General features: G+C 37.7%; 2 protein-coding genes across 5 annotated transcripts in view; both read left to right on the top strand.

Moving 5' to 3' along the window:
- LOC306853527 (fermitin family homolog 3-like) overlaps positions 1-25,209 on the top strand; it is a 568,382-nt gene that overhangs the window by 244,748 nt on the left and 298,425 nt on the right. The gene's annotated exons all lie outside the window — the stretch shown is intronic.
- LOC306853511 (phospholipid-transporting ATPase IA) overlaps positions 1-25,209 on the top strand; it is a 155,504-nt gene that overhangs the window by 100,939 nt on the left and 29,356 nt on the right. For all 4 annotated transcript variants that reach the window (XM_079390988.1, XM_079390986.1, XM_079390989.1 and 1 more), the window contains 4 exons: positions 5,750-5,814; positions 12,566-12,738; positions 15,519-15,702; positions 19,451-19,561. In XM_079390988.1, coding sequence (XP_079247114.1) covers positions 5,750-5,814; positions 12,566-12,738; positions 15,519-15,702; positions 19,451-19,561 — 533 coding nt within the window. The remainder of the gene's footprint in view (positions 1-5,749; positions 5,815-12,565; positions 12,739-15,518; positions 15,703-19,450; positions 19,562-25,209) is intronic.

Below are 25,209 nucleotides of genomic sequence, written 5' to 3'. Positions count from 1 at the left end.
CCTTATATATTGACATTAACCAGTTAGAATTTCTCTGGCTAATTTAAATTATCGGAAATATACACAGTCCTTCCCAAGACCTCTCTTGCTCTTTCACTCAAACAAACATAGCTCTTCCTGGCCGGCTGTCGCACAGGTAAAAGGTGTTTGGTTTCTTTCCTCATCAGAAAGCTGATGTAACGCACGTGTCCTCGACCTGCTCGACTCTAATCTGTCCCTGCAACCATCACCAGCTCTCAAAACAGACTGCGGGCCCCCTCCTATTTCCCTGTGATGTGGCATCTCGTATTAGTCTGACAGCTGCACGACTACCAATGTGGCTTTCAAACAGGCCTAGTGTTAAACGCTACGGTCAGAAAAAAAAGATCCTAACAGAGCACAGTCTGTGGCCACCTACCAACACTGATCCTGAATCAGCCCATTGTGCCAACCGTCCAGCTGTGCCGCAGCTTGAAAACGTACACGCTCAGAGAGGAAGGGATTTTTACTGGACCTCCACTTGGCTGGCATGCACTCTAAATTAAAGACACCCATGTCTGTGTTTACTTTGTATTTTTTTGCTTTTTGTAATTCATCATTTGGAGAGTTGGAGAATGACAAGAGTCTTCCAGCTAGTATAGGTTCCCAGAATCCTTTGCCAGTATGGTTAAAAGGTGTTTGAGGTGATATTACCAGCTGTTTTCAAATTAATTTTCTATCTAAATTATAAAGACAGTATAAGGAAAAAATAAGTATTTAATGAGAGAAATATTTAAAAATTTAAATCTGATATATACAATATAGTATGAAGACAACAAAATTGAATAATTGATTCTGAACTTAATTCACTTAAACATTATCATTGTACTTAATGACAAATTGTTTAAATATCTGGGAACCATTAACCTTTTATTAAGGTAATGTGTATCATAGATTTAACAAAAGTAGAAAAAAAAATGATGAACACAATTTAAAAAAAAAAAATTAAATGTAGTTGCATTTAATGTATGCACTTTACCAGCCTTAAAAAAAACTATTTAATATATTTATTATTATTATACTATATATTTTAAGGACCCCTGGACTAGACAGCATCACTATGCATTTCTTAAGTTGAAATAAAGTAAAGTTTTACATTTGTGAAACAACTTATTGTTTTTGAAAACCCCTGTGCTAGACAGTTCTTCAGTATACCATTTCGCTTTCATTATACCATTTTTTATTTTTTATTTAAAGGTTATTTTTTACCACTTGAAAACATGAATGCAATTGAATGCATACATTTAAACCACAGCATGCTTAAAAATTCAAGATTCTTCCCACACTTGCACCCTACAAAAACATGAAAAACTCTCAGAAGTGAAGTGAACCCCAGGACTGTGAAGTCAAGCGCAGTTTAATCTTGGGTTAGCGGGCACTTAGAGGTATTTGGCCGCCTCTTGCACATAGTACATGAAACCGCTCCAGTTCTTCTATCCACACTAGCCCTCTGACGGCCTTATTAATGTATCAGACCATTAAGCAGAGAGTTGGAGCGAGGACAGGCGAGCCGTCCACACTGTGCTGCTACCGCTGAGCTGTTGCTCCTGGCCACTGGGTGCCACTGTAAAGCCTCAGAGATTAAAGCCCAAACAAACAGCATGTGGCCAACGCAAACAACTCAACATGCCCTCTTCTAACCCACAGCCACTGCCAACAGTCCAAATGAAAACCCACCCTGTAGTAGCACAGAGCCAATGCAACCGCTGAGTGTAACCTCAGTGCCTCCTTTCCAGATTCATACAGAATTATGCTGCGTAATGCAGGTGTCTCAATGTAAATCTGTCGTTTCTACCCAGGGTGTTTTAGTTTAACCATGTTGAAGAGGGATGAGGTGACATTACTGCCAGTGGTCAGGGTGAAGCTTGGAAATATGTCAAGGTTTGAGTTGCTGTCAGGAAACCAAATCTGTTTTCCACACAGACAGGAAATTTAGATGAATATTCAAGTTTGAAATCAACAGAAACACTCTAAACAGGAATGACAGGACAGAACACCAGCACCCAAATACATACTCCTTCATGCTCTTGTTGAATTTGGTCACAGTTTTGTAATGGCAGAGTCACATTTCCTTAAGGGTGAAGTGTGTCATCTTGGGTTTTTTTCCTGTTAAAATGTGTAAAGTTAGCTACAAAGCTACTTTTCATAACTTCCCGATTGCTCCTTCTACTAGCTCAGTCAAGTGATTGAATTTGGGACCTTAGGGTTTAGCAAACCTGTTTTGGAAATGATTATTTTTGCAATATTGTACAGTCAATATGTCTATTGACATACAACCATAAGCTGTACATTAAATAGTACAGCTTATGCATGTACATGTATATACATGTATATACGTGTATGTATATATATATATACACTATATTGCCAAAAGTATTGGGTCACCCCCTTCTAATGAACATGTTTGACTACTTCAGTAATTTCTGTGAGTACAAATCTTAATGTTTAAGCATATAATGATATTGTGTGCTTCTAATTTTATAGCAACAGTTTGGGCAGGACCCTTTTCTATTCTAACATGACAATGCCTCTGTGTATAAGACACGGTTCAAAAAGACATGATTGATTCAGTCAGTGTGGAAGAACTTGACTGGTCTGCAGAAAGCCAAGTCCTGATCCCAGCTGAACACCTCTGGTGTGACTTTATATGCAGACCTTGAGCCAAAAACTCGTCACCAAACACCAATGACTTGTACATAAGGGTACTGTCATTTTAGACCCGTCCACAACTGTTACAACAGAGATGGAAATACAATTTTTAAATACATGAATTATGTTTCCATCTTTGTTGCCACAGTTTTGTTAGTGCCTTTTTCTGTTCTAAAGAAGGGGGTGTCTCAACACTTTTGTCCTTATAGTGTCTATACAAGTCATTGGTGCTTGGTGACGAGTTTTTGGCTCAAGGTGTGTGTAGGTGTGTGTAGGTGTGCGTGCGTGCGCGCGTATATATGTATGTATGTATGTATGTATGTATGCATGCATGCATGCATGTATGTATATATATCTCCATAAACATATATAATATAGCAGTAGAGCTAATACAGTGGCTGGAAATCTGTTTATCCTTCGGTTCCTTGTGCTTCATCCTCATAGAGTACGGCCGCGGCCGCGATTTCCACATATTTTTAGACGCTGGAAGCAGGGAAATCTATTTAGAGCGCCTTTATTATGTCGATATTTGGTGCCAGATATCGATTCTCGTATCGCATGGAGAAGGATCGCGATATATCGCCATATTGATTTATTGTCCCACCCCTAATATATACATATATATATACATATACACACACAGTTGTGGTCAGAATTATTGGAACCCTTGGTAAATATGATCAAAGAAGACTGTGAAAATTAACCTGCTTTGTTAATCCTTTTGATCTTTTATTTAAAAAATTCACAAAAAGCTAACCTTTCATTGGATAATAAGAATTTAAAATGGGGGGAAATATCATTATGAAATAAATGTTTTTCTCAAACACACGTTGGACACAATTATTGGCACCCCTAGAAATTCTTAAGAGTAAAATATCTCTGAAGTATATTCCCATTCATATTCACAATTTTGAGCACTCCAGGGTGATTATGAACATGAAATTATCCAGCCATGGCTTCCTGTTTCACAGAAATATAAATAGGAGGGAAAACAAAGCCCAAATTCCCTTAATCATCCATCACAATGAGAAAAAACAAAGAATATATTTCTGATGTGCAGCAAAAGATAATTGAGCTTCACAAATTAGTGAAGTGGCTTTAAGAAAAGAGCTAGAGCAGTGAAAATCCCCATTTCCACCATCAGGGCAATAATTAAGAATTTCCAATCAACAGAAAATGTAATGAAACTGCCTGGAAGAGGACGTGTGTCTATATCGTCCTAATGCACGGTGAGAAGGAGAGTTTGAGTGGCTAAAGACTCTTCAAGGATCACAGCTGGAGAATTGCAGAAAATAGTTGAGTCTCGGGGTCAGAAAACCTTAAAAAAAATTTGTCAAACAGCCCCTACATCCCCACATGTTGTTTGGGAGGATTTCAAGAAAAATTCTCCTAGCTCATCCAAAAACAAACTCCAGCATATTCAGTTATCAGACAGGACTGGCACTTCAAATAGAACTGGCTTCTATGGTCAGATGAAACTAAAAATGAGCTTTTTAGCAGCAAACACTCAAGATGGGTTTGGTGAACACAGGGTTAAAAAGTACCCCATGTGTACAATGAAATATACTGCTGTATTTGTGATGTTGTGGGCCTATATTTCTGCTGGAGGTCCTGGACATCTTGTTCAGACACATGGCATCATGGATTCTATCAAATACCAACAGATAAAAAATCAATAAGTGATTGATTCTATTAGAAATCTTATAATGGGTCATGTTTGGATCTTCCAACCGTACAATAATCCAAACACAAACCTCAAAAACAACACAAAAATGGGTCACTGAGCACAAAACCAAGCTTCTGCTGGCCATTCCAGTCCTCTGACCTGAACCCTGTAGAAAATGAGTGAGGTGAACTGAAGAGAAGAAGCACCGTCATGGAGCTGTGAATCTAAAGGATCTGGAGTGATTCTGGATGAAGGAATGGTCCCTGATCTCTTGTCAGGTGTTCTCTAACCTCATCAGGCATTATAGGAGAAGATTTAGAGCTGTTAAACTGACAAATGGAGGTTTCAAAACGTATTGAATAAAAAGGTGCCGTTAATTGTGACCAATGTGTATCAGAGAAAAACATTTATTTCATAATGATATTTCCCCCCATTTTAACTTCTTATTATCCAATGAAAGGTTAGCTTTTTGTGATTTTTTTTTTTTTTTTTTTTTTTTTTTTTTTTAAATAAAAGATCAAAAGGATTAACAAAGCAGGTTAATTTTCACAGTTTTCTTTGATCATATTTACCAAGGGTTCCAATAATTCTGACCACAACTGTATATATATATAGGGACCTATGATTTCCACGAAGTGTGATGCGGAATCCAGTCATAAAAATTGAATTTACTGTATAACATGGAATGTCTATTATATATAATTTATATTTACATTTATATATAACGGGTATAATGTATGTTTAACAGGTATAATGCAAGTCCATAAAAGCACCAACAATTATAGATGTTTGAAATATTATTGCTAGGATAAATATAACAGGTCTATCTGATACATAATTACTGTCATTTAATACAACTACTCCTTTTGGGCAATTCTTGTCCTTTACAGTAACTTTTATTTAAAACTAGTGTCCCACTGATTCTTTCCAACACACACACACACAAACTGTTCCCCAAGGTCATCACTCCTCAAACACTGTAACCTATTAAACAGCAAATGGACTTGCTCCACCCTTTATGTTGTTTAGACACATCCTGATGGATGATGGGATGTCATGCTTTTTTTTATCGGGTTGAGAGAGCCCGCTGTCAAGCTTCCAGTTGTGATCTCATACGAACAGTGGAAAGGCACATTAAAACCAATGCGGTGTGGGGGTTTTAAACTCAGGTCTGCTGTAAACTATAATCACAAAATGTGCTTTTCACTCCTAAATTAGTCATTTCTTTCATCCGTTTCTGTGGTTACACATCCCATATCTTTGTAATGTTGATCTATTGCTAAAATACTAAGTTGCGGCAAACCATTAATCATTTGTTTAAATGCCAAGCAAGGCGTTTTTTTCCACACAAACATACCATATGTTTTCAGGTTTAGTGAGAGGTTTAAGTAATGAGTTTTCTTTTTTTTCCTGAAGGACATTCCTGCAAACTGCTCACGAAGAACATGGGTCTACTGGTGATAAACGAGGACAGCCTGGATGTGAGTATTGAGATGGAGGTGTATGTTTATTTGAAAAACCAGTTACATGTCACCATTTGTAATGCAAGCTCAGAGAAGAGATGAAAAGACACAACAGCTGATGGATCGCTTCAGCCCCCCGGTACATGAAAGCATGTGACATAATTCCCAATGTGACTCTCTTCCAGAACAGTTATAGATTTTGTTTTGGGTTTTCATCCAAACCATTCACCTCTGGTTTCTGTCTCATATTTCTCTGAACAAAAGCAATAAAGTGATCCAGTGGGGCCCAAAAGTCACTATTAAAAAGTTTATATTTTGTATTTTTTATAATTAAACTATTTCATGATTATTATCGTTGTTATTATTATTATTATTAAATATTGTTTAATGTTACACTACTGTTCAAAAGTTAGGGTCAGTAACTTTTTTTTAAAGAAATTTATCATTTTCTTTGGTAAGAAAGAACGGATTAAATTGATCAAATATGACAGTAAAGAATGCTGTAAAAAAATTCCCACTGTTTCCACAACAATATTAAGCAACACAACTGTTTTCAACATTGCTAATAAATCACAAAATTGGTTTCTCAATGATTATATAGAAAATGACAAACATCACGTGATCATAATCAATCCTCAGACTCCACTTCAGCATCTGAAACAAATTAATGGGAACGATACCACATCAGGCAAAAACGCTGTTAATAAACATTGTGTCCACAACGGGGAAAAAAAGTTGCTGAAAATTCCATCAAGTTGCTGTGCTATTTAGAAGAATATATATTAAAAAAAAATGTGTGTATATATATATATGTATATATATATATATATGTATGTGTGTGTGTGTGTGTATGTATATGTGTGTGTATATATATATATATATATATATATATATATATATATATATATATATATATATATATATATATATATATATATATATATATATATATATATATATATATATATATATATATAATTTTAAAAGGTTATTTTAAAATGTAATATTTCATAATATTTTCAATTAAATAAATGCAGCCTTAGTAAACATAATATTAAAAATTCTACCAACCACAAACCTTTGAACAGGTAGTGAGTGTATTTACATAAATATACATAAATAAAACAACAACAAAAGAAAGTAAAATATGAATTAAAATATTAACATCATTTATATGTTTTAGTATTGGATTTGTCCCCCTTTTGCTTTAATGTTCCAGCATGAATTGAGATGATCCAAAGTGTATCTTGATCTTCAGTGGAAGCAGGAACATCTGATCATCTGTACAAAGGAGTCACATGTTTTTTGTTTTTTTGTTGTTGTTTTTATAAGTGGCCTAGAAGTAGTGCAGAATCTTTTAAATTGATTTTACATCATACAGTACCATTTCTTTGTTTTGAAATGTTCAACTTTATGAAACATTGCTTATTTCCAGGTTTAAATCATGTATTTTGAAATGTGGTCTCAGACTTTGGGATCCCACTGTATTGTTGGTCAGATGGAGCTTATAGGAAAGAGAGGATGTGGTTGCACCTCATGGAGCCGTTTAAAAGACAGGAAGGGGTCGTGGACTTAGAACAGGGGTTTAGGACCCTCTTTCATATATACACACATGCACAAGGTACAGGCCAATAACTCCCTGATGGGAGAATATATTCTGTTGACGATGAAACCGAAAGCCATCCACTTTCAAAGAAGGAAACCATTTGAAACACGCACACACAGCCTACAGGTCAGCTGGCCCCTGCAGGGGGGGTCTTGTCTGTTGTCTATAGAAGTTAAGGGCTCTAGAAACCATTTTGCGCAGTTTGTGCGCATGCAACGGAACCCGTGATCGGGTGGGGCCCATCCCGTTCCGAAGGGGGTGGGGTTTAGGCGATGATGGACGCCTCTCAGTCTGTCAAACAACCGTTTAGCGTGATAGATGGAGCCAAAGAAAAAGAGGAGAGAAATAAGAGGAGCGTTCCATAAAGCAGATGGCCGCCATTTGAAATGTCAGCGCCTGGTCTCCCATGCATATGCACGTGCTTATACAACACGAGAAAAGAAAACAAGGAGGAATTCTCGGAGCGCTCGGAGGTCCGGCAGTGGTGGGATTTTCCGTGCTCTCACATTGCAGGAGAAAACACAGGAACAGTGCGCCTCCCTTCCCCTCGGTCCTTCTCTTGTTTTTTGCGTTTAACACATTCAGCGTATTAAGGAAAACAAGATGGATGAAGGAGCCCACTCATCCGGCCCGGAGAGAGGGGTTGAGGTCTTCACCGGACGTCTGAGGGGGTTTCTTTATCTCAGTGGAGGAAAATGCAAGGCTCTGTGGGACGGGTCAAAGAACAGTAACTCAATAATCACATTAAATATGCGGCAGACCACAGTGCCTTCTGCTGCTCGCAGATGAAAAAGAGCTATAGTGTGCAGATAAGCTGAGAGAATGGGGGGATTGTGGAAGAGTACAAAGGAGGAAAGAAATGGGGCCAAAAATAGAGATTCTGCAAAGCACAGAGCGTACTCTTTTAATTGAATTTTCTGTGTTTTCTTGACTATGTAGCTTTGATTTCCACTTTTTTGTCTTGTTATCCGAACATAAGTTGATTTCTCAAAATCTTGTAAATTTTCTTGTGATCTTGACAAGGAATTGTTTCTTAAGATTTCAAAGTTGTTGTTTTTTTTTTTGTTTTTTTTTTTAAAGCCAATGATAGGCTTTTGTTTGTTGTTAATGAATCTTATACTTATTTCGGAGTCATTTGTTGTGATCATTTGAAAGCAATACAAAAAAAATGCATGGCAGCCTCTTAAGAAATGAGTAATGGATAAATATCAGTTTCTTGATTTTAATTGATTCTAATTTTTACGAAACAATATTGATTCTTAAATCCCAAGAATCAATTAGTCTAGCCTGTTTTCAGTTAATGAACGCAACATTTTAGCACACATCCCATCCAATAAATCATAATTAACTTTGTGCTTTGTTACTTTTGAAGTCTCAGATTTCAAAGTCTTATCGTTTTATGACAGTATTCAAACAATAAATGCCGTTTGGCACTGTTTCATGTAGGGATACAGATTGCTGTAGCGCCTCAGTTCAAGAGAAGCGCCAACGCAAGTGAACTGATCATTTCCTCTGCTTTAATACCAGTTTCAGCATGAAATAAACGTGAAGGTAAGGTATGTTAAAAGAAAAATTACAACTTGCCAAAATCCGTATCCTTTCTCGTTGTAATAGCTCAATCAGTGTTTCAACTGTGCTAAGATGTTAGTGTAACAGATTATTAACCATGTCACATAACGTCACATTTACTGCAGAAAAAAACATATTTGGTGACCATAAACTTGTTAGTCAGCTGGAGAAATGAACACTAGAGAGGAGCATTTTACTCTATGTATGTAGCACCATGTAACACATTGCTTATAATTATTATTATTATTATTTTTTTTTTTTTTAACTGTTCTTCAATATTTAATTTATGCTTAAATCCATCAAGTTTTTATGACAGCCAACATTTAAATGTTTATATTTCAAAACACGGATTGGAGTAGAAATATAATTAGGCTGTGTAATTGTAACTTTATTATTATAAAAACTTAACTGAGTGTAATTGAAGCATTTGTATTCAAATCAGTTCATTTTAACCTTCAACATTATAGTAATGTAGTACCAACTGACTCTCATCTATATTTTACAGCATTAGTTGAGATTTTTTTTTCCTTCAGAAAATTTGGCATGGACTGTACCTGATATCTATCCAAAATAATCGATATTGAATCGAAAACTTGTGAGTCAGAATCAAATCGAATCATGAAATTTGTCAAAACCCATCTAATAAGCAAAGCCATTCCCAACTGATTCCTCGATTTCCAGTTTCTGCTGTTTGTATTCCTTTGATCTGTTACAGTTTTTTTATATGTTGCGTGAAAAGGGTTGACCAACAGTTGGGCTTCTTGTTTGTTTGAAATAACAACCATATTCTCTCTTTCTTTCATAGCCAGTTGATTCTGTCAGGTAGTAGTGTGCAAGTGGGTGTCCGTCTAGGCATATTTATATACATGTGTGAGCGTATGTATGCACTTGCAGTCTTCTGTCTGTCATTACTTCATTGCATGACACATGTAACCCGGCCTTTATGTCCTTCCGCTCCTTGTTTATAATGTCCAATATCACATGCTTTGGTCCAGGGATCTCAGTAAAAGGATTTCCAAAGCGCCTAAAGCAGCCGTTATCTGCTGGATCTTGGCCGTGTGTGGAAGCGCTGATGTACTGTATATCCCACTGATGCCTTCTGCCCACTTGCAAAGCAAACACACTTGAGTCATCACGGTCCGGTTTGCTCGCGCAGCCATAACACACAACACTGTTTGGACGACTGAGAGTTTGAGCCGAGCTTCCTAAGTGGAGACTGGGAAATGGCTGACTTGTGAGGAAATGGAGACATTGTCCTCTCATTAGTCTTCATAGGCGGTCTTATCATCTGATCTTATATTGTCTGTGGCAGACTTGTGTCCTCACTTGTAACACCCGTTACAAGTGAGGACGCCTACAGAATGGATGCTGCATATTAGAGAAGCTCTTACAGCTGCACTTCTCTCTCTTTCTCTGAAACCCGAGGCTTTTCTCTCTAAACCCATGGCTTCTCTTTCTAAATATTTCCTTTGAGCTTGGGTTTCAGAGTCTGTTGTGCCAGGAGAATGTTGGTTGGTCCCCGAGGTGTAATCTCACTACCCTTAGGCATCTGCCTTCCTCAGCGCACACACACACACACACACACATATTCAGTATCAGATTTAGTGGTGATCATCTGCATAGATCTCCATTGAAGCTTTTTGATGTAAGATAGTAGCAATGATGTGCCATGTAACTTTTTTCTCTTTCTTTTTTAGGTTAGGTTGTTTGTTATTGTTTTTGACACTTCTTATTGTCTTTTGTCTTTCATTTTGTCCGTTGTCACGTATCGGCTGATATAAGGTTTAGATCATTGGCACTAGACCACTTAAAAAAGGTAGCAATTTGTTTTTGACAAAAATGTAATTGTTTAAAGCAAGTTGTATTTATTTAGTATTTATTTAAAAGCATCAGTGTCTACATGTTTCAATAATATTGCTGTGTTCTGTTTCAATAATAATACCAATAACGTAGTTTACTATAATTATTAAAACATTAAAAACAGCGATAATGATGAATTAATAATTAAAACAATATCATATAACTTTTTACTATTCTTATTGCATAGGATTGGTTGTTATATTATATTTTCAGATTTTTGGCAAACATTTTTAAATGTCTGTCATTAAGCAAGATGTGATGTTATTTATATAGCTAGGTTTAAAAAATGTCAACAGTTTAATGTTAGCACACTTGTTTAGAAAGATTCTCTTTAGTCTTTTTTCTCCACTATGAGAGGAGTTGACCTAAAAGAGAAATCTAACTGTAAAAGGCCCTAACTCTGACAATTCTGCTCTGTTTTTGAGACATTTTGAATACTTTGGAATTTTTCGACGTTCGATCCTGTCTGCTCTGCATAAACTTTCTTTTATTAGTCATTATTTCACCCCTCGGATACAGAAGGGCTTGTTTGTGTCATGGTCTTCACCATGTTGGAATGTGAAGCCAAAAACATGCTGGACAGCTGCAGAACATGAGCTGCAGATAGAGACATGCACTGGTTTGTTTACCCACAATGCTCAGGGATTTAAAGCTATGTAGACCAACTTCTTTGAGGAAAGAGGAATTTCTGTGATGATTCACGTTGACTCTCAGACCTGTTGAGAGGTTATGTAGTGGAGACCACTGACTGTCTTGTGATTTTTTTTTTTTTTTTAGTAGTTGTTTGCAGAACCGTGAGCTGGTGTGTGGTGTTTCCTCTACTACCAGCATTTGGATCATTTTATGAGCAGGAGCTGTCTGATTTTATAGGAAATTTTTATGGAGTACAGCAGCATTCCTAATCCAAACATAGAAGCATCCTCCCACACATCCCAAATTCTTACAATAACAGCCACTTACTATGAGGTGTATTTTCTGCTGAGAGTACAGTTTTCACCATTAAACTCAGTTTAAAACAACAGTCAGGTTAAGTCAAAGATCCCAATTTTTCTCTGGCCCAGTCAGTGTTGATTAAGATCTTGCAGGTTTAATCAACACACAGAAATATTCCTGGCTCCTGGTTTGAGCCCATACAGCTGGGACAGGACATTCCTCCGAAATAACCCATAAACCCAGACGTATGCTCACTCCGATTGCGTGAACACAACGAGAGAGGGAGAAGACTGAGGTCTGCAGCTTTGCTAGTGCTCGGGGTAAATTCCCATGCCGTTGTGTTTCCTGGTCAGGGCCATTGAAAGGCCTTGTTCTAACAAACGAACCATCACACCCAGCTTCGGCTTTGCGCTCTCCGTAATGAAGCGTGCCATATGTATGTTCTCACTTTGATGCCCTGTGCATTGACAATAAACAGACATAACCCCATGTGCAAAAGTGTCTGGTGCTCTGCATGTGAAATCCTGTGTTATTCATGGGACTGATTGCATTGGCATTGAAGGAAAAGGGGGAAATTATCCCGGTGTTCATGTGTGGTGGCTCATCAGACGTCTGTGAACAGTTTTATGATTTATTACATTACAAATCCCTATCATAATGAATTCAGTCTTTTGAGTTGCACGTTTCTCAAAGAAATATTTACATACCAGCTGGTTTAGTCAGTTACACAACTGTAATGATGTCATTTTGTATGAAATGTTTATCAATATCTTACGTTATTCTATACATGTTTGTATGCAGGGTACCAGGGAGACCCTCAGCCATCACTGCAGCATGCTGGGAGATGCTCTGCACAAGGAAAACGACTTTGCTCTCATCATAGATGGAAAGACACTGAAGTATGCCCTCACTTTCGGGGCACGCCAGTATTTCCTGGACTTAGCTCTTTCCTGCAAGGCTGTGATATGCTGCAGGTATGTAACTATACCTGGGGAACTTGCTGAAAATCAGCGAGAATAACTTAACAACAGTAACATAAACCTTTACAAAGTATTACAACAAAGATTAACAGTATCAGGGGTTTTTAATATTTTTTTTAATGGTTAATTTTCACACACAATCCAAATTGGTCTGTCAGAATGAACATTTCAAACTAAAACTTTATGAAGAGAGACCATCACAAGGGAATCATCATATTTGGTGGTCTTTGCCTTCAGAAAGTTTAAAAAACCACAATAGTTTAAAATTTTCCAATTTAACTATTGCTACGAATTAGGGGTGGGTGAGATGACCAAAGTTTTATATCACAATAAGCTATTTTATTTCACGGTACGATATATATCACAATATTATTATTTATAGTTATGATTTTGACATTTTTGATTCTATAGAAATTTAATAATTCTTCAAAAGTCAGTCAGTCTCACAAAAAAACTAATACTAGCCTAAATAAATTTTTAAAAAAGTCAGGCTCACCGGAGACAAGTAAGCAGTCAGCAATTAAATAAGAATAAGAAACTAATTACAATTAGATTGCTGTCACTTTCAATGCCCAGATTCAATATACTGTTACACGTTTTTAAAAAATATTTTCTTTAACCGTTCAAGGCCAATAAAGCGGCAAAAATAACTCTGTTCAATATGTCTTCTCATGCGCACGCCTCTCTGACAGTGCTCAGAAACACTGCGCACATATAGCGAAATGAGTTCTTTCGGTTTGCGTTTCAGCAGCTTAAAATCACTTGTTTTAAACTGCAGTACTTAAAAATGTGTGCAAACAAGTTTTCTTGACCACGTAGCACAGCAACATCACATGACCTTGTAACCATGATAGAAACAATAGTCAAAAATCTCTACTGGTTGACACATTTCTACTGGTTAATCTTGGCTACCAATATATCGCACACCCCTACTAAAAGTTTTTCTTTCTTTTTTTTTTTTCTTCAGTGTCCAGGCTTGGAATGTTTGTTTTTTCAATGAGAATAAGAGTCCAATTGTTGCAAATTGTCATTGTAATCAGGTGCAGTTTTAAATTGATTTCCGTTGTTAAACCAAAGTACACAGGAAGTTGTACTGTCAAGCTCTGCTTAAATGTTTACTGTTTCACAGGTGGATGTAAATATGTCTCTGCAGGTTAATAACCCTTTTCGCCCTCCAGGGAACTGACGCCATCATTGGACATTTTTCTGCACTTACAAAAACATCAAGTTCCTGGCAGACAATTACAGGGAAATGCCGCTGTGCAGTTTAAAGAACAAATTACCTTCCCTTTAGGTCGCAACCTTCCCAATAAACATAATTATTCTAGCTCTCAAAGCAGTAATTTACTAATGAGTGTTATTTTTTATAATAGTAGATTGCAGTCAGAATGTCTGTCAGTTATACACAGTTAAACTGTGTGTTAGCAGACTAGTATGAACCGTTCCAAAAAATGCTACACAGCGAAAGAAACATATGAGGAACCAATTGAGCGTGACAAGGAACTGCCAAAAATCAGTGTCAATTTCCAGAAACAACGCACACCACAGGTGCCACGTCCATTATGCAATGCTTGATGTAATCTATCCGATCTGCTTTCGCTCACTACACACACACATACGAACAGCCACACGGTGTCCTGAGGAGAGCAGATTTGTGCCTGCAGATGAGTAAACTGACTCTAGAGGTCTCCTGCTATATCGGCAGCAATCTCCGGTTCACTGGAGAGCCTTACATCACTCTACGTTCATTGCTTACAGGATGACCTGTGAACGTTAAACCCCGGAGGAGCTTTTCTAGCCGAAAGCGAGACCTTAATTTTATTTGCTGACACAGATGATGCAGCACTGTAATGTGCTGCAAGCTTTTGTATGTTTTTTTTAAAGGTCAGGGATCCTGGGCTCAGGTTGGGCTTCATCAGGAACACAAATTTGCCCAGTTTGGGCATTTATAAGGTGTAGGTTCGGCTGCTTCTAAATGTTATGGGTTTCCAACATTTGTGAAAAACCATTGAACCTTCTGTAGTAAATATATATTTATCAGGTTTTGTTTTTTGTTTTCTCAGAACTTACCAGCTGCAGTGATGCTTCAGCGTTTTGTGAGCCAGTTATTTTTAAATAATAAAAAAAAAAAATAATTTTATTAATCAATCAAACAAGTTCACAAAATGATCAGAAATAAATTGTTGAATCGGTCTCAGTCAGAGTGATATTTTTAAACATCTATACTCATTACTCATAATGAACTAATAGGACATATAATAACATTTACTTATTTCAAAAACATTAAGACAAATGACTGTCCCCAGAACTGGGGGAGTTAGATGTTATTTGGTGATGAATTTGGTGTTGAAGACACAATGATGGATAAGTTTCTAAATGGTAATTAGAAAAAGTTAAAGGTGCCAGTAATTTAATTTTTTTCTATTTGAGCAGTGAATTTCTGTGTGAGAGTTTGAAGTCCTCTTTTACCCTCTCTTTTTGAAGAGACACATTCATCATGTGAAGTTGAAATGTGACCGCAGCTGTTGAGGTCACAACAGACAGCCAAGAAATCAAATGGTTGTCAACACTAATAATTGGCAACAAGAAAAATAGCCTCAGATTCCTCTATAAAGGTGCCATTGCAAATCTGCAATTATGTTGTAAATCTCTAATCTCTTTCCTTGTGAAAATAAATAAAATGTCAGTTTCAATCGTGGAGTTTCAACAATGTTCCACATCTGAGCAGATATTACATGTTGTCAAATTGTAATATTTATTTATTTATTTTCCAGGGTTTCACCTCTGCAGAAGTCTGAGGTGGTTGAGATGGTGAAAAAACAGGTGAAAGTGATCACACTGGCCATTGGCGATGGAGCCAACGATGTGGGCATGATCCAGACCGCCCATGTGGGTGTTGGCATCTCTGGCAATGAAGGACTGCAGGCTGCCAACTCATCAGACTACTCTATTGCACAGGTGAGAAAATATCAAATTGCACATGCCTGCAGGAAGAAAGAATAAGTTGGCTAAATTGTGAGTAAATTAATTTAATTGATCTATTTTAATGACATAGTGAAATTTTAATTATTGAAGAATTATGCATTATTATAAAAATAAAATTACAAAAAATAAAATGTAATCTCTGCTTCTAAACCTGAAGCACATATCAGTTCCCAGTGTAAACTAACACTTTTGTCTTGTCACTACAGTGTGACTCCCAGAAAATAAATCTGGTTCTAGATTATGTATCTAGGGTGAAGGGTTAAAACCTGTGGCTCATAGATTCTGCAGTCTGCGATAGCAAAACGGGTCGGTCAGGTCCGTTTACATACCTTGAGTGTTCACTTACTCAAACCCCTGCTGATGGTGAAACAGGACCTGTCCCTCTTATGTAAACTTAATTAAGATGTTTTGTAATTCACAGATTTTGATATAGCATAATCTTCATTGTGTGTTTTAACAAAAGAAGAGCTCAAGTATCGCCGATCGCTGTCAACATTGCTCTCCATTTCTGTCCCAAGTTTCTTTTCACCTTTCATGCAGTTCGTGGAAACATCCCTCTTCACACTTGTTTTTCTATACTGCCCCGAGCCGTCTGTTCACTGGCCTCATGCATCAGATTACCCAAGAAAGCATCTTGTCTTTTCTTAAGTGCCCTCATCATATTGTAGGTGGAGGTGGTAGGGAATGCGGGCAGGTTCATAGAAAGTTACCCGAACCTGCCTTCCAGCAAAATGGCTCGTATAATATGTCCTGGATCAGACGGCAAACTTCAATGTGCAGTCCCGGCAGCTAGTATGCATTCATCATCCTGAACCAGTGTCATCTTGATTCACACTATAAGGCTTTTCACAATGCTACTTCTCATCAACTGTTAAACTAGATGAAAATGTTATACATACTGTATGGTTTCATATATTAGTATTAGATTTTCTTATGTTTTGTCTAAAGGTTTAGTAAACTTCCATTCCATCAGCCTTTACACCAGGGGTGGGCAATTTTTTCGGCATGACGTGCTATTTTTAATTTTTCTGGTTACCCACTGTGCCAATACCCCCCTCCCCTTTTTAATGCATTTTGTATTTATACAGTACATAAACATTTTGAAATGATACGATTAAAATAAACATTTGATTTTCATGCAAATCTGAAGATTTTTCATAAATTGTTTAAACTTCTTGAATAACAGATAGTGTTACTGTAGTGTGTGTGTGTGTGTGTGTGTGAGACAAGGCCAATGCATTAAAACCGTTCAGTTTAATCACTGTTCTATATTAATGCGCTGCTAACATTCAGAAGCTCATAAACTTGTTGTCAGCGCTGCACGCGATTTTTATTAATCGATACTGAATCGCTACATTATATTTCTCAGCAACGAGGGGGGGAGGAAAAATCGCTGTTTTTTAACTAAACTCAGCTTCATTGTTTGTAGGCTAGATAGAGCCAGACGCAGACAATTCACACACATCTCTCTCTCAAAATTGCCATATTTGAGAGACAAAAAAAAAGTTTGAGTAGTTTGAACTGTCGGTCATTTAACATTTCTATCGTAAAACAGTTGGCTAATATTAAATGATTTGCAGCTTCATCTTACCTCACGCTCTTTCAATGTTAAACTGATGCTTCGCGCTCAGCATCTGTGAATGGTAAGCCCTGCCTACTTTGATTTGATTGGCCATCTTAGTTATTTTGACATTGACGAGCCCTGTTAGATCACTGAGGATTTGATCTGAAGAGCCAAGTATGTGCTGCGCAGCTTTCTCACGCACATCGGTAGACTAGCGCAAGTTAATTCTCACACTTTAATAGTATTTATAGCTCCTAACAGGCTGTGTGACTATGAGAAGTTATTACCTCAATGTACGTCAGTATGCAGTTTTCCCAATTGCTCGCGTGCCAGCGATTTATCCCTCCGCGTGCCATAGGTTGCCGACCCCTGCTTTACAGGGTTAAAGCACACCCATATAATATATCATATTAAATGATGGGACAGTATATTATTTATAATTTTATATTTGTTAATTATATATTTAATTCTAAATTAGTATGCGTTACTGTTGGTAGCAGAACTTATGGTATAGCGTATTGTGTGGGTCTATATATATCTGACCCATGTGCTGCCCAAGTGTGAAATTCATTTAAAGATAATCTCACAACAGGGCTCTCACAGAATGCTGTTAATTTGTGTTAAACCCAGGGTCTTTAGTTTTGTTTGGGGCCTGTTTTGAAGATGTGATTTAAATTGTTTACGTGAAGGGATAAATCAGTGTGAGCTGGAATGCTGCTGTGCTTCAGCCTCACACTAGGTCCTCCACAGATCAGCAGATTTTAAGAGGGGGGCTCCATATCCAGACTCCACTGTAGTCTGTCTGTCATCAACACGCTCTACTCACATCCAGAGGTCAAACAGCCCCCGAGACCCTCAAAGGCCCTCCGTACCCATTACATCCCACCCTGCTGTTTCTTCCTTCATAGAAGTGACTGGCTGTTTGTTTTAGAGGAATGATGTTTATAACACTGTCACAATGAGGATGCTCTGTAGGAAATAAAACATGGCATCCCTAAATCATCCTTTGATCATGTTTACATATAACGCATGTTACTTGTTTACACTGTCATGGAGGTTCACTGTAAGCCATTAAACTTGAGCACCTGTACAAGTTCAGCTGTTTGCATATTATATTTATTTCAGCGGCCATATAAATGGGTTACAGTGAAACAAACATCTTGTATCTGTTATGCTTTGTAACCAATAACATGTAAGGTCATGTCGGTTGTTTTTTCGTTAGTTTAATTTCATAAACTGTTTAAAGAAAACAATCCATATAGATTTATCTCTGGTATCCTGATTTTGATCTGCACGTAAACACCTTCATCAGCATTTTGGGGCTTATTTAGTGAGCAAAGCACATATCTGTTTACATGTTGATGTCCAAGCCAGACGAAAACACAATTTTATGAATTATCAGCGAATTGTTGTGCATGTGAAATCACTCAGTGTTCACTCTGTCCACCTAAGTGTTGTAAATCAGAAGAAGAGTTTTGGTGCTGAGCCTGTTTTTGATGTGTAGTGTGCTGAACTCAGCAGAAAATACGGTGAAAATGTTTAGTAAATAGATTTATCTACTCAATCTTTGGCAATATACATGTGTATGAAGCAACATAATAAATTGGAGTGAACGACTCATCGACTGTTTGAAAAAAGACATCTGTCCGACTTGATGAAGGTTAAACACGGAGTGACAGCAACACAAACAGCACTTTGTATTCAGTAAATCTGACAGAATCCAGATGATTTAAGCAGTTTATATCTACAGTTTGGGTAGTACCATTTGGATCTAAATCGTATTTTATGACAATCAGGTTTAAACTAATTCTTAGTGGCCAACTGATAAACTTTTCATAATATAAGGCAGTTGTTAAAAGCCAAACTTAATGTGTTAACCAAAAAATTACTTTGTTTTTGCACAGCTGCAAAAACATTTCTCCCTTCCTCTGCTTTTCAACAAAATAAGACAGATTGTAGCTGGAATTCTCAGGAATATGGGTGAGACGGTGTTTGTCTTGTCCCTGCAACTCCAGGTTTCCTGTTGCCCAGCATGGATAAGATTGTCTCTTTATTTTCAAATCCAAAACCGCTTTCTTTGTTGGCTGGGGAACTGTAGAGCTTGTGTAAACGATAGGCCTTAATGAACTTATCTCTGTCCTCCCTTCTCTCTCACAGTTCAAGTACTTGAAGAATCTTCTGTTGGTTCACGGTGCTTGGAATTACAACCGTGTTGCCAAGTGCATCCTGTATTGCTTCTACAAGAACATTGTGCTTTACATTATTGAGGTAAGAAAGTCTACTCACTGTCATGTCTTATCAAACTCATGGGACGTACAAAATGAATGACAGAGCACCAAGCCTTTTATTGCATTAACCATTAATGTCCTTTTCATGGAGATTGAATGATCACTCTTTAATGAAATTAACTGGCATTGCATGCATGGTTCCATCCAGTTGTAGGAATGCAGGGCTGTCGATGTGAAGCCCACAAGTCATCCATCTGTGATGGTATTTGACAGTTTCCAGGCCTGGTGCTGATAGTCGGTTCAGAGACCTGACCTGACAAGTTAAAGGGCTGCTATCAGCACCAGCTTTATCATGAGGGGCGTTTGGCCGTTTTGATCTGCAGCACGCTTGGTTTAGGAGACGTTACACCTCGGGGACAAGCTTTAGGTTTCCTCAATGATTGAAAGATGAGTTAGTAGCAGCCTAATGGTCTGAAAGCAACATTAAGCCATTATAAGTCTCTTTATTTAATATATAAGGTCTTTGACCTTTGGTCACACTAGCCTTGTGCTAGTATGCTAAGGCTACAGTATAGTGCAAAATTTAAAGTATGTGTCCAAATTTAAACACATGTTGCGTATTTCTGTGTTCCCTCTGTATGCAGCTCACTACGATTTGAAAAAAACCAACACCAGTATTCATGAGCTGTATAACCCCTGCAGAAACATGAGCACTTCAAAAATCCATCTTTTTTCCCCTCAGCCCTCTTGCTCTTGTGTGCCACTTGACCCGTGAACTTTTTCCCTTCATCTTGATTTTGTTTTATGTGCTGTGGTAAATCTCTGAAAGGCCCTTTAGATTTCTCTCTGTTGGCATCCAGTGCTGCTGTAGATTGTGAGAGCAAGGATAAGGAGATGAATCAGGACTTCAAATGACCGTTGTTTTCTTCTGCCCTCACTAAATGTACAGCATGGCATGGTTTGTGAGTTAGTTTGGCCCATTTCATGGCCATTTCCTGTTTACATGCTTCTGTGCTGTTTAGATGTGGGAAGGTGCTGTGGTCGTGTTCATAAATGTAGTGAAGTCATGATGACTTTTTCCCTCGATTTTAAAATTCAGTAGATTAAATCCGTGGGAATCTCAGAGCCCTGTAGCTGTGAGCAATTATCGCTCAATGAATTTGATATTTTAAACATTTTCGGTACTAGTCATGCTGGGTGGCTTTCATGTATTTTTTCTTTTGGGTTTTGCCGTGGGGTTGTCGTATTTTGTTCCACAATGAAAGTTCCCCTTCAACACAAACATTTCTGACCGTGATCACATTTCACACTTTCTCATCAATCAAGACACAAGCATCTCTTTCCTTTTTTTTCTTCTTGTTTTGCATAAGAGGTGGCACTGGAACAACTACGTCCAGTAAATGGCCTTACCCGAACACGCCCTCTGAATATTTCTAGCCACTTTTCCTTTTTGTCCTTTTCTCTTTAAGCTCAGCTTTTGAATCTCCAAGAGAACTGAAAGCACCCAGCACAGCCCAGCTCCTAGAGGTGAATGTATCTCCTCCTCCTGCCCATCTTTTGTTATGAGCAGAAAATGTATTCCCCCTCTCCGTTAGGGGCCATTCGAATATAATAGGGCAAAGCTTTACTGTTTCCTTGCCCCACACCAAAAACACCTCTGTTTTGTAAGAGCTTGACATTCAAGACACTTGCTTCCCAAGGGTCGGTTAAAGGGATACATTTGTCGCCTTAATAGGTTTACCTTTGAATCCGTGAAGGCTTTTCTTCATCTCATTTTTCCAGACATTAACCTCAAGGAAGTGGAATAAGGATGTTAGTGGCCGTTTTAGCCTTCTCAACATGTGGTTAGCAATGGATATGTGCACGTCTCACACATATTTTTTTATTTTATTTTTTTTACTATCCAGTTGTTGTATCTATTGTTGGTTTCTATTGTTTCAGACTTTTTTCCAGTTGTAACCACACAATAGCACATGATCTTCCATACATTGTCAGAAAAATAAGTTTGGGTTAACCTAAACGTTTGTCATGCTGGTTTATTTAGACTTTGGTTTGTGGTCTTGCATTCTTTCGACATGAGCAAAAATTAACCAGGGAAAAAGAACTTTTCAGAAACTTAGTTGGATTAGCTGCTTTAAGACATGCAGAAAGCCCCTCTTACAACCAAATTGCTGTGCTTGCTGTCATTATCCTGCTGGGCTCTTGAGAGCTTGATTGACAGCTCTTCAGCAGGCACCAGAAGGGCTGACGGACGAGTAGTATTTCTGAGGTAATTACAAGGGCCTCATTCAGACAGAGCAGCAGGCTTAGAGAAAGACTGCAGGCCTGAGTGGAGGCCCTGGGCCCTGCAGTCTCACTGGTGCCATCATTGTAAAACACCCAACTAGTTCTTTTGGTTCTTCTCCTACTCACACTTGCGATTCAAAGGCCCTACCTTATTGTCTTGCCATTTTTTGGAAAGTAGCCACTAGTGCTCACCGAGCCTGCATTAATCTAAAATAACAGTAATGTTGTGAAATATTATTGCATTTTAAAATAACTTTTTCTATTTTAATATACTTTAAAATCTAATTTATTCCTGTGATGGCAAAGCTGAATTTCAGCAGCCACTACACCAGTCTTCAGTGTCACATGATCCTTCAGAAATAAAGAAACATTTCTTATTATTATCGATGTAAAAAACAGTTGTGCAGCTTAACATTTTTATAGAAATCGTGATACATTTTTTTCTCGGCTCTTTGTTGAATAGAAACTTCAGAAGAACAGCATTTAATTAAAATATAATTTTTTGTAACATTATACCTTCACTGTCACTTTTGGTCAATTTAAGACATCTTTGCTCAAATGAAAGTATTATTAAAAGTATTGCCATTTTTTTATTTAACTTTTAAAAGAGATATGTGTGTTTTTGAGTTTGTTTTATTTCTAAATGTTTTAGGGTGTTTTTCTCCTTTTTCCCCACAAATTTACTATGTTTTCCAAATAACAGTTTGCTTTACATCAGTTGCAATATATTGTATAGCCTTTTTTTTTTTTACTTTGGTGGAAGCAGTTATTTAATTTAGTTCTTTTATAATATACATATTGTATACAAATATACTTTTTTTTTTTTTAAAGTAATACAAATAATACATTTTCCTTGCACTGTATGAAATGTTTCTATTTGGAAATATGTAGCTGCCTTTTATATTTCACAAAGCTTTGATTTGAATTATTGGAGTTTCTAGCCTGTTGGACTAACAGCTAGTGTGGATTTGGGTGAGCTACCAGACCAACCCTACTGGAAAAATTAGATGATACCAGTTTAAGGTGGTCAAGCTATTTTTTATTTTTTTTTTTACGACTAGTTTAGTAGCTAGTTTATTGCTGTTCCAAGGTCAGACAGATCCACACCAGTTGGTCACCTAAAGCAGCTTGGACCAGCTGCCATGTTCTAGTACACAGCTAAGCTAGTTTAAACTTCTCAAGCAGAGACATAGAGCAAAGAGGTGCCGTCTTTCTGTTTTTCTCTTTCCCATTGGGTCCTTCCCACCCAACATGGAGACAGAGGAGGGGGGTGGAATCAGAGATTTCGAAATTCTCTGAAAAATACACTGAGAGCCCCCCAGGACGAGTCTCATGGGGACTCACTCTCTCTCACACACACACACACACACCCCTTGCTTTTTCAGATTGTGCAGCGGAGGGTAGAGGGCAGTCACACCTCCACGCCAAGCGGATCTGAATGAGCCAGAAGAGGAGAAGAAAGAGAGAGCCCTCCACACTATGTCCTCAGCCCTAATGAGCAAATCAATGAATCTGTCTCATTGAAGGAAGAGGGAGAGAGGGGCACTCACAGGACCCAGAGGACCAGGCCAAAACGCTCTCTCATATGCATGTACTGCTGCTCATGAATAGAGGCTTTATTTTGACTTAGCACAACAATATCCTGCAGCCCGTAGCCCCTCAATGAGGCAGACTCGCATTAATTCAACTCTCTGACCCACCTGTTTGACTACCAGCATGCCGCTGGCCACGACTATACGTTTTTTTTATGGGGCTTTTGATCAAAATGTGGTCATAAGGGAATTCTCTGAGTCTGGAATTTGTTTACGAGAAGGAAAACAACATAACATGATACGATATTGGTCATTTATTCTTGTTTGTGTGCGAATGGGTTTCAGAAGCAGCAGATCTCTTTTAAAAACAATATCACGGTAGAATGCACCTGATGGAAAGGAAAATGGGAGTTGAAACGGGTGGGTGTGACTGGGGGGGGGCCCATCGGGGGAGTGCGGCCAATCCTCCTCTCTTTCTTTCTCTGTGGCGAGGCCGGAGGGGAGGGGTGACAGACATTTGTTTTGGGAACATTGGTTCACTCTATTGAATGAGAGGGGCTGGTGGATGTGCGCTGTGTGTGTGTGTGAGGACTGGCGGGGGGGTTCTGTCAAAACCCCAAAAATTTGTAGCAATTCACGCTTTCATAATGGAGTTAAATGAAGCGAGGAAATGTTCGCCTGGCCGTGGCACTGCACAATAACCTGGGGTCTGCTTAACAGTCGAGCCTCTCACACACATAACCAAGACTGCTTGAGCTTCTCAGACATTTTCACTATAATTGTGGTCTAAATATGGTACAGAAGCTCACAGCTTTTGAGTCCAAACCTGGATTTTTTTTTTGTTGTTGTTTGTTTTGTCCATAGACTACAAAATAGATGTTTGGTTGTTTGTTCACACTTCTCTTTTCTATACAGTGTAAGTGAACAGTGACCAGGGGCTCACAAGTTGCGTAAAAAGCACTCTAAAAGTATTATAAATATTATTCCATATTGTGCACTGTATTCCAATCCTTCTGAAGCTGTGTGCTAAATTTGTGAGGGAGGAAAAATAGTCATTGTTCTGTAAAAATCTTCTTAATCTCATCAAAAATGACATCTGAAAAACTGTATTATGGTTTCGACAAAAATATTAAGCAGCACTAATTTCAGCATAAATGTAAATGATGAAAAATGTTTTTTGAGGACTAAATCAGCATATTAGAATGATTTCTGAAAGATCATGTGACACTGAAGACTAGAGTAATGACTGCTGAAAATTCAGATTTGCATCACATGGATAAATTACATTTTAAAATTTATTCAAATCGAAAACTTTTTGTATTAATATTTCACAATATTACAGTTTTTACTAAGTAAATACAGCTTTTGAAGAGACTTCCTTCAAAAACAAATCTCAAATTTTTTGAACAGTGTAGATTGCAAATTGGTATTTAAATGACAGAATTTTGAAAGACCGATATGTTTAAATTTTGGTGTCACATGCTCCTGTGTTTTGCCATATTTAAATTGTCGTCTTTTTTCACTCTCTCATCCCATTTTTCCCTATTTAAAACAGCTGCTGTGAGATATTATCACATTCTCAGATTTCTAGATCACTATGACAGAGTTGTGTGCCAGACTAGTCAAACCAATAGAGATGTTAAGTGATGAACTCCATTTCCATGGCGTATGGTTTAGAGACACATTCTTCTCTCTTCTCCTTTTCATTTGTGGTCTTTTCTCTGGTCTCCACCCTTAAGCCCAATAATTTGCATCTTTCAGTTCTTTAAATAGTTAAATCTAGTCCTTTTGCACTGATCTGTTTTTTTTTTTGTACAGTCTTAAACTCATTTTGTGTAATAGAAAGTCTGATCTGTGATCAGTTGTTTCT

Source organism: Barbus barbus (genome assembly GCF_936440315.1).
Source record: "Barbus barbus genome assembly, chromosome: 33".
In the NCBI taxonomy this organism is placed as follows: domain Eukaryota; kingdom Metazoa; phylum Chordata; class Actinopteri; order Cypriniformes; family Cyprinidae; genus Barbus; species Barbus barbus.
This window is presented reverse-complemented; position numbering and strand designations above follow the sequence as displayed.